The 10146-nt window shown below is 38.8% G+C and overlaps 2 protein-coding genes across 2 annotated transcripts; both read left to right on the top strand.

Annotated features, from left to right (window-relative positions):
- Positions 1-4100: 4100 nt before the first annotated feature.
- On the top strand, positions 4101-4682 carry BCR41DRAFT_198653 (hypothetical protein). The gene has a single exon (XM_022019866.1). The coding sequence runs from the start codon at positions 4318-4320 to the stop codon at positions 4642-4644; it is 327 nt and encodes a 108-aa protein (XP_021876450.1). The 5' UTR covers positions 4101-4317; the 3' UTR covers positions 4645-4682.
- Positions 4683-4798: 116 nt separating this feature from the next.
- On the top strand, positions 4799-5324 carry BCR41DRAFT_362856 (hypothetical protein). The gene has a single exon (XM_022025793.1). The coding sequence runs from the start codon at positions 4854-4856 to the stop codon at positions 5109-5111; it is 258 nt and encodes an 85-aa protein (XP_021876449.1). The 5' UTR covers positions 4799-4853; the 3' UTR covers positions 5112-5324.
- Positions 5325-10146: the final 4822 nt, after the last annotated feature.

The following is a 10146-nucleotide window of genomic DNA, read 5'->3' as shown; positions in this document are numbered from 1 at the left end:
TCTCTTGAATGATGCTACGTGATCCTCTTCTTCAGTCGCTCCTGCTGCTGCTGTGCCTGATGGATTTGAGAGAGATAAAAAAGTAAAAAAAAAAAAAAAAAAAAAAGTATGAGAAAGGAAGCGCATTTACATGGGTAGGATGTACCTAGGTATGCGTCGTTGTAAACAACTCATCTTCCACCCCCTGCCTAACCGCCCTATCGCAACCCCTCTTTCACTCCTTGCCAGTACATTCATTGCTCCGCTCCCTAACCCTTCCCAATTGTGCCCTGCATTTCTTTTTCTTTTTTTCCAAAATGGAATGGGTAACAGGAGGGAGAGCAGCGGGATGAATGAGAAGCTGACTGAATTAGGACATATTATGAGAGTGCATCAATTGGGAAGGAGGCACATACGATTTGAGCAAACTTAAATGGAGTTAAGAGATGTGTTTCAGCTTTTGGGGAAGAAGAAATTGGAGGGGATTGGACGAATCTGAATGGTCTCAGGAACGGTACCAAAGCAATAGATAAAAATAGTAAACTAATCAATCGCTAAAACGCTTTGACTTTAAAGACTAAGCTTTGAGAAATAAAGAAAAGAGATTGATACGATAAGGATAAAGAAAAGAAAAAAAAGACAAGGAAACGGGAAGGGGAGGAGAATTAACGACGATTTGAAATAATGAAATTTATCTGTTCGATGTGTCCAATGTGTTACAAGAAACAACAAGGTGAGCAGATGAGGAAGGATGAGGACTGAGGAATGGCTGATTCCATCTTGTCTTTGACCCTTTGTCCATATTCGTCTAGCTTTCTCTTGTGGCGAATGCATTTTTTTTTTTTTTTTTTTGGACTGGGTCACCTTACTTATTAACCTATTCTGTTGTCCTAATTATTATCCTTTTTTCCTGCACACATGCACACGTAAATAAACAAATAACGAATAAGGAGGTTGTGTGCTAGGGTTGGGGGCTGTGGAAGCTTAACAGTAGAAGCAAAATAATAGGGTCAAAAAGTCAGCCCCATGGATGAATGTGAGCTTTTTTTTTTTTTTTTTTTTTTTTTTTTTGCCTGCTTACTTGCTTACTTGCTTACTCCATGAAGTTAAAAAAAAAAAACAGTAACCTTGTAACTTCTATCCTTCCAGACCCCGCTCTTTTTTCTTTCTTTTTTATGTGAGCATGTCATGCAGGCTTTTGTGACTCGTCAAGCTCTTAAAACAGGGCCCTTGTATAAAAGGAATAGGGAATGGACATGGGCATGGGCATGGAAATGAGTGAAATGAATCCCTAATCCAGTACGTTGGATTCTTCCGTACCCCTTTCTCAACCTCTTTTTGGTAACACATAATGATAGAAGCAATTGAACACAAACAAAGTGGAACATTCCCCTTCGAATATTTAAAGGAACAAATCATAGAAGAATGAACGTGTATATATTATAAAAAAAAAAAAAAAAAAAAAAAAAAAGCAATACGCGATTCACAAAGTAAAAAAAGACTTACGGAGAGAGGTTGAAGCTGTAGGCTTAGAAGGGGAAGAGGTACAAGAGACAACGGGCGAGGGAAGGAAAGCTGTATCGACAGTTTGTGTAGCCATTTTGTTGAGATATTTCGCCCACTAATAAAAAATATATATATATGTAAAAGAAGTAATAAAGAAAAGAATAAAAAAAGAATAGAAATGAAGATATGGCGTTATGATAGGATGATGGAATGAATAATACAATTTTATCTTCGTTATTGCTTTTTTTTTTTTTTCTTTAAAAAAAAGGGGTGATAGAAAAGAGGAAGAGGAGGTAGGGGAGGAGGGGAAGGAGAAAAGTTCTGAGAAATGAGAAGTGAGGAATGAGATGAGACGAGATGAGGAAGAAGAAAAAAAAAAAAAAAAAAAAAAAAAAAAAAGAAAAAGAGAAGGGGGGGAAGGGAAATTGTAGTGTTGTATAATATAGTGGATTGGTGGATTAGTGGATACAAGTTGGGACAATGAATCCAAAGGCATGGAAGGGCATGGGCATGGGCATGAATATGCATGAGTAACAAGCGACTCAGCTTTCTCGTCCAACAGTAAAGAGAGAATGTCCGTGTGTGTAACGTGTACGTGATTTAAAACATGGTCTTTGCCTCCTCCTTTTTTTCTCCTTTTCGTTTGGGTTGCAAATTAGTCCCAATGGTCAATCGAACTGGGAACTCTATGAACAGAGGCAGTTGGGAATATTGAATTTGTATTTCATTCACAGGATAGGACAAAAAAAAACTTTTGTATATTTTATAGAATGGGAAAGGGAACACAGGGGCGGGACGAACGGTTGAGGGCAAACCTTGGTTGTCCCCTTTTCCTTTCTTTGTGTATCTGCAGCAAGAATTGGAAGCGGAGAAAATAAAGAAAAAATAACAACACACAACACATGCACATAACGGCCCAGCGGGAAAAGGAAGGAGAGGAAAATAAAGAAAACTATATCTTTACTGTGTACAATTGACTGGGTCAGATCTTTAATGTGTACCCCTCCCTTCCACGCTTCATGTACAACAGTACACGAAACAGACAGCCTAAAAAAACTGACGATAACTTTAAAAGATAAAAAAAAAAAACAATGAAGCATGCAAAGCATGCAATCTAAATGGACATGGCATGGAGAAGTGAAAATCATTCCAGTGGATGATTGATGTTTGAGAATGGACGATAAACGAATAGACAAGTACAAAAATATACATGCAATATTTAGATGCTAAAAACGGTGAATCCCATCTACAATAAATCTGCATTCCTTTGTTATTGTTTTGACATGCATTCCCCTTTCCTTTCTTCAACGAATCGGGTTCATTCTATTCCAGCCAACCTCCGACGCAGGAACTTGCGCTGTACACAGTACATGGACAAAGCCATAGTCAGGAGGTCATGTATTCTCATAGTTGTAAGCGGTATACATACAACATCGAAGACAGGGCCTCTTTAGTACATGTAATGCCTGAAAGGATGGTCCTTTTTATATTTTTTATTTTTTTTTAGGGATTCAAACAAGACTGCCGAAACTCAAAATTGACATCCACCGTTTGTTCACATACTTTCTCTTTTATATTATATACATTCATAGAGAAAGATAGGACTTCCTGTTTTGTTGTTGTATTTTTTTTTTTATGAAAATTAATAAAAAAGGTACGTATCCACATTACACTGTAGTTTTCATATCTCCTTGAAGGTAATAAAAAAAACCCTTTCAGGGCAAAAAGAGCTTCTGCAATGTGGTATGTGCCAATGCTGCATGGAGACGACAGGGTTTAGTACTCTATATGCGTGTGGAGAAAGAGGAGCCATGTCAAATAGAATATCAACGCGCTGGATCGCCAAAAGAGAAAGAAAAAAGCAAAGTTAGTACCCTTGGAGCAGTGAGCAGCAAGAAAGTAAAAAGTCTTTGTTTACATGTGTAGTGATCAAAGTTTTTACTAGAGGTCTTCTTTTGTCGTACAAGCCCCTATGTATGACAATGCTGTTCGTCAATGGCTACATGGCATGAACAACTTCAAGCTGTAGCAGACCATGTGATTCAAGATTATAGAAGCCCTGCCTTTGCCTCCTAAAAAAAGCTTATCCTCTTGGTTTTTTTACTTTTTCTGCTCACAAAATTTGCCTAGGTGCACTAGCGTTGTTGCTGCGGTCACGTTAAATGTATGTTATATTATTTGTATAACATACACACACCCTTCACTAAGGACGAGATGTTGAGTATTTGTCAAGTTTTTCTATAAATCTAAAACTATGATTGGCTAAGAGCACATTTCAATAGCTCTACCCTATTATCTTTCACCATCATCGACACACGTACGTGAAGAATCTCTTGACATTCTCAATTGACACATTTGTCTAAAAAGGAAATTCTAGCCACCCCATTTGACCCACAAGTCAAATCAACTACACCATGGAAGACCAGCTATGCAATCAAACAAAACGAGTGGTCACCTCATTCTGTCTTTAAATGTAGGTGAGATATCCTCCATCATGCTACTAAGCTAATATATAGAGATGAAATCCAAAGTCGCCCCCAGTTAAATATTTTAGCCGTGATACATCTCAAAAATAAAGAACCGTGTTATTAAATTTCTATGACAAGCCTTTTTATAGGATTAAGAACTGTGACGAAAATTCTAAGTTGGGATATTTCTAAAAAGTTTCTCTTTGAGCTCGTTGAAGCTGACATGAAGAAGATCTTTGTACTTGCTGATTAATCCAGTGTGGTTTGGTGCACCAGGGGAACCACGCATGTAAACTATTTTAAATCCAGTTACTGGCTCTCCATCCTTTTTGACAACAAAATGTCCATCGTCAATTAAGGCGGAATGATTACCTCCAAATACTTCGTCCAAATATTTTTCAATCTGATTTTTGCCGTCGGGATCTCTCTTATCAAAAGCGTTCTGGATCTGCTTAGTTTCTGTCTTCTCGTGTTCGCAGAAATCACTTATGGACACCTGGATAAACATTGCGTCGAGTATGAAATCAAAGCGAGGATAACTCGAATGACAATGGCTCAGTACATGTCCATAGCCACGTCCAAGAGAAGTCATGTTTTGATGGATTGTCCCATGATCCTTAAAGTTCATTATAATCTCCGTTGGATTCTTGCCGACAAGGTTTGTTGCTCTGAGAACGATTGGCTTGGTTAAAGTCAAAAACTGGACCAACAGTGTCAACTTGAAATCATCACCTACCTCTCCAAGACTAACTTGCCTCAGAATATGCTCATGATGAGGTATGTTTGTAAACGCCTGAAAGAGTGCTTGCGAACTCCTTCTTCGATTCATCGCTGAGAGCTTCGTAGTAATCCCAAACTACAGGGCGAAGCTCGCTTGTTCTCTGAGCTACATACCCATCAATGCTATCTCTTGTGAGTGGTCTGTCCTTAATTGATCGAATGAGGCGCATAAACTCTCGCGGCACACGGTTTGTAATCCTCATTACATCCTGGACAATATCGGGTTGGTTCAGGTGGACCTCCAACCATTTTGAAAACACTGTCTCGGATAGTGGGCCAACAAAGTACAATAAGATAGCTCGAGCACTGTCTTCCATAATCTGCAATTCATATTTGGCATGGGCTGTTCCTGTAAATATCACTCTAGATCCTTTGTAATGAGACTCCCATAGATTAAGGTTCATTAGATGCTTCAGGAACGGGTATTTATCTGGCACATACGGCTCTTTTCGGAATAACTCTCCATGTTCGTCGATAATGAACAGTGTTTTGCGCTCCTTCTGTTTGAATAGGTTGAATACTGCGCGACCAGCCACAATTGAGTAATGTGCATTTCCAGGAAAGTTGAGAAGACTTTCCAGATCAGATGCCGTCAAGATATCCCTGTTGAAAGCGAAGAAGCGCCTTAACAGTGCCTTTGCCGATTTTGTATCCGAACTTTCATTTAATATCGCGGCATCTGGTATATAAAGGGTAAGCCACCCTTCCGCATATCCTTTTGCAGCAAGGAAATAGGATAGATATGACTTGCCAACCCCCATAGGACCAGAAAGGACTCGCCGAAATGGAAACCTTCGTTCAGCACTAATCTCCTTCCACAATTCCAGCATCTGATCCGTAATCATAAATTCCGAATTATATTTCTCAAATTCTTTCGGTGTGAGGCCCAAGGATGGAATGTGAACTTGATCACCAGGCTGATTGTCGCTTTTCAGATGATTAAACTTATTACGTGGATCGGGCGGGTGTTCAAGATTCTCCAGCATTGCGATCCAAGAGGGTGGTAACGTGACCATTTTGCCATCAGAAGCCCTGTATTCTCTCCACCCTTCCTCAATGCGCATCTTCTTTGAAGGTGAAATATACCGTGGATCTAATTATGATCATCGTACACATAGACAGTTGGTTAGTACCATAACATATAGTCAGTCACCAAGTCAATCTATCTATACAGCAAAAAACAAATTATTACCTTCATCCATTTTTCTCTTGAGAATCTGTTCCGATGACTCTAGAAAGATAAGAGAGCGCGGCAATGGCAGAAATGTTAGCATTTTGATCAGATCAAAGAATATATTGCTGTCAATGAGATATAAACGCCAGCTAATGGAGAGTCAGAGCATGTGTGCGAAACGCGAAACAGATTCAATCAGAAAAACTAACAATGCATCAATGTAAACAGGTCAAATAAAAATAAAAAATAAAAATGAAAACTGTGTTCTCAGACAACAGTGAGAGTCAGAGCATGCGCATGGACCATGGGGGCGACTTTTCAAATTCTTTTATAGAGATGAAATCCAAAGTCGCCCCCGGTTAAATAGTGTTGCCGAGATTCATCTCAACAACATAAAAAAGGGAGGGATACACGTGACCGTGATGAGATAGCTTCATCAATTGAAATATCATCAGTCCATCAAGAGACCTCGCTGCGGTGGCTTGACAAAAACATGGATCGTTTTCCTTGGAAGTTCGGAATTAAATATGTCCCCAAGCTTCCTTGACGCGGGTGCGAGAGCCTCTTTCGACACAATTTCTGACTCAACGACAGTCTTGCCTTCGTCAGGGATGGAGACCTTGTAGAGAGTTAGCTTCTCTGGTGGGATATCATCAAATCTAGCAGGTAAATAGATGGCTTGCTTGAGCATCCCAACCGATTTATCGGAGAAAATCTCTACTGAGAACGACGTTGCTTCCCCCTCAACAACGCAGTTCAGCTTCAGCAGCAGTGGGATGGCGCGCTTTTTTCGTTGTGGGTGTTGGTTTTCTCTTTTTCGTTTATTGAGTGTGGAGGCATCCTCAGGCTTATTTGCAGCCATGTTTTTTTGTGCTTGGCTCCTTGTCGAATCATTTGCAGCCATGTTTTTTTGTGTTGAGCTCCTTGTGCTGGCCATTGAAAATTAAGATGAGTGTGGTTGAAATGCAGGGAGAATGATGGCTAAATAGGCAAAGGTATATTCTTACTCTTTCACCCGTGGCCACGGTATGGAAACAATAATGAAAAATATGTAAGGCAAAAAAAAAAAGAAGGAAAGGAAAAGAAAGACAATAAATGAAGGCTTGGAATGAATAAAAGAGGTAAGTGATGAAATATGAAAAAAGTGAAAAAGGAGAGTGCGAAAGAAAGGAGCGACAACTGATAAATTTGTTCCTTTATTTCAAGGTTAGGCTTTGCGTGAGAATTTTTTTTTTTTCAAATCAGCCACGTGCCATTTTCTTGGTCATTGTGACGTGAAAACCAACCACAATCTTTTAGTGCACGAAGAACTCACACATTTCTCATTTTCCATGTCCCTCAGATAAACTTTTGTTCACACTCGACTTGCTCATTCCTCTGCTTACAACTGCTCCCCAGGAGGACTGAAATGATCATTGAAGGGGACATTTGAAAAGGATTATAAATTTGAATTTGCCAGATGTCAACTGATCACTTTATCCGCTTTTACTATAATACAACTTTGATTACAGTTTATGATAGCCTTAAAAGCTTCTATTGCAATTGAGCCCCTAAGAACGATGCAGGACTGTTGTTAGAATGTCCACTGAAAGTTAAGTGGACTACTATAAAGACAATCGTTAACATACAATATGTGCGGTGTTATATGGAATTCCTGCATAAAATGGCTGTTTATTATCATTGCTTGTGCAGCAGAGGCAATATACCCTGCCAATATTTGTTCATTCCTCATATAGGCCATTCAGCTTTTTGAAGGAATATTGACACATTCTCTTGAGTTGATCATGTTATTTAGATGTTGTGCCTGTGCACCATACAACCCTTTATGCTCATCACATACTCCTTGAAGATCCAAAAAACTCCCAATCTTCATACTGAAGTTATTCATCGTACGTTAAAAAAATAAAAAAATTAAAAAAAAAAGAGCTGGCAATGCAAGCCACACTTGTGCATGATAGAAGTCGTCAACTATCTAGGCCCTGAGGACGAAGTTCATGTGCTCTTCTCTCTCAGGTTGGGACCAAACTTGACATTTTGGCCGGAGGTCTCTTTTTTAAATTTGAAGTCGAGCACACTGCTCTTTTTTTTTTTAAGTCATTTGCGCCACAGGGAATAGCTTAGTTTTTCTATTTTTTTTTTTTTAAAGATGAGAATGATGATAGGTATATTTCGTAGTGATAATCGGATGAATAAATGAGATTGTGAAATGAGAGCAAGAAAAACAGTAGCATGCTTTACACGTAGGCCATTTTCCTGTGATCTGTAGGACTTTGCTTGAAAAAAAATGACTTAAAAAAAAAAGTTTGAACATAGAAAAAAAGCTATCTCCTGTGGTGTAAATGACTTGGAAAAAAAAAAGAGCCTTTCCTAGCAGTGTGTTTGACTTGGAAATTTTTTTCAAATTAAAAAAGAGACCTCCGGCCAAAATGTCAAAGTTTGGTCCCGGCCTGGGAGAGAAGAGCAAGCCACATTTGCCTTCAGCACGTGCATGTGCACATGAACTTCGTCCTTAGGCTGGTTGACGAGCCTACCAGTACCAGCTAGACTCGTAACCAGCCTATATAAATGTGGCTTGGATGTAACAACTCTAGTGTCTGATATCAACTTCGCTGGCATTCACAAGGTCATGAATAAAGAGGTGATTTTCCGAAGGATTTGTAGTACATCTGTCAGAGTCTCTCAACTGCTGAACAACCAATTTCATCCAATCTGGGCCCTTGCTTCCAACTCTTTTCGTATATTGCTCCTCCTTTTATTGTCTAAAAGGTTTTTTCCGAACCTACTTTCCTATTCTTTTAATATTAAGGATTGTTGCGAAATAATTAAATATTGCTGGGCATGTACGTACTTGGATAGCATCGCAAGAGTCGGTCTTGTTCAGATTAGGAGCCAAGGGAAGCTAACAGAATACAAGTCCACGGAAGAGCCGCCAGCCTCTCTCCCCCCTGCAAAGCGCGCACGACGCTAGACACAAGTATTTGAAAGTTCTCTTCCGTGTCTTCTTTCTGATTATTTTTTTTTTGCCCGTGAATTTCTGGGCTAATTGAGGAGTATGGGTGATCAATTGAATAATATGGATTGGAAAGTGAATGAGAAACGTTCATCCCTTTATTGATCACCTCCTACTGATATAAATAGGGTGAAGGACAATCTCTAATTGACAACTAATAATTGATAAGTGAAATAACTACTTACATGTGACTGATATGTCACACTAGACAGTTATAGGATGAATAAAAGGCATATTCAAACAGATATGGACTTTTGTACATGTTACATGTACTATAGCGGCTAGACATTACTTTCTCCAAAAAAAAAAAAAAAAAAAAAAAAAAAAAAGCGAGACGAGATGTGTTAATGTGTGTATTATTATTTTGCACAGAATAATATTAAAGCATTGAATAGAAAAAGGAAAAGGAAAAGGAAGGGGGAAGGAGAGGAAGAGAAGAAAGTGGATGTGTGTTTTGATTGGTTGTTATGCTTGGAGGAAGGGATTGACGCGCTTTGAAACAAACAAATTATAAGAAACAACTGGTGGCAAAAAGGTGATGTAACGGCTGGATTGACAGTGGCTGAAATGAAATATTTATTGGAGAGTTTTCGCAAATCGATTTTTACATCAAGTTTTCATCGGGAAGAGCAAAAATGAACCGATGAAAATTCATTTTGATTTTTTCATCAAGCAACGTATTTGACGAAATTTTCGTCAAGCCAAGGATTGAATTGATTCAATAAGAATTTTTTTTTTTTCGTTGCTGAAATATTTTATGGTAAGTCGGAAGTCAAGGAGATCAAAAGTTGTTTATTATTTTAGCTAGGTCGGAGCCTTATAATTGCTCTGATCTATGAATAAAAAGGGGAGTGCTCCATTTGGGTACACTCCCTAGCCTCAGGACGTAACAGTTGCCTCGTTCATATTTTTGCTATCTTCTTTACCTCAACTGCCATAATGATCATTTCCAATCCCCCACAAAGCACACATGTCAACTCGATGTTGTTGCACCAACAGCATAAAGAGGACAGAAAAGAGTTATTGCAACGGGAAGCCGAGGTGTATAGGACTTTTCAGAATGAACAGGAAGGACTTTTTGAAGTTGCAAGGATTCCACCAATATATTTGTGTGACTGTATACTTCTTTATCTACGGTTTTTAAAGTTAGTCCAGAAATTCAGGGGCAAAAGATTAGAGAGGATGGATACAGGAGACGAAAATAAACAGAACTTACAAATTTTTTGTGG

This window comes from Lobosporangium transversale (assembly GCF_002105155.1).
Source record: "Lobosporangium transversale strain NRRL 3116 chromosome Unknown BCR41scaffold_58, whole genome shotgun sequence".
Classification (NCBI taxonomy): Eukaryota; Fungi; Mortierellomycota; class Mortierellomycetes; order Mortierellales; family Mortierellaceae; genus Lobosporangium; species Lobosporangium transversale.
This window is presented reverse-complemented; position numbering and strand designations above follow the sequence as displayed.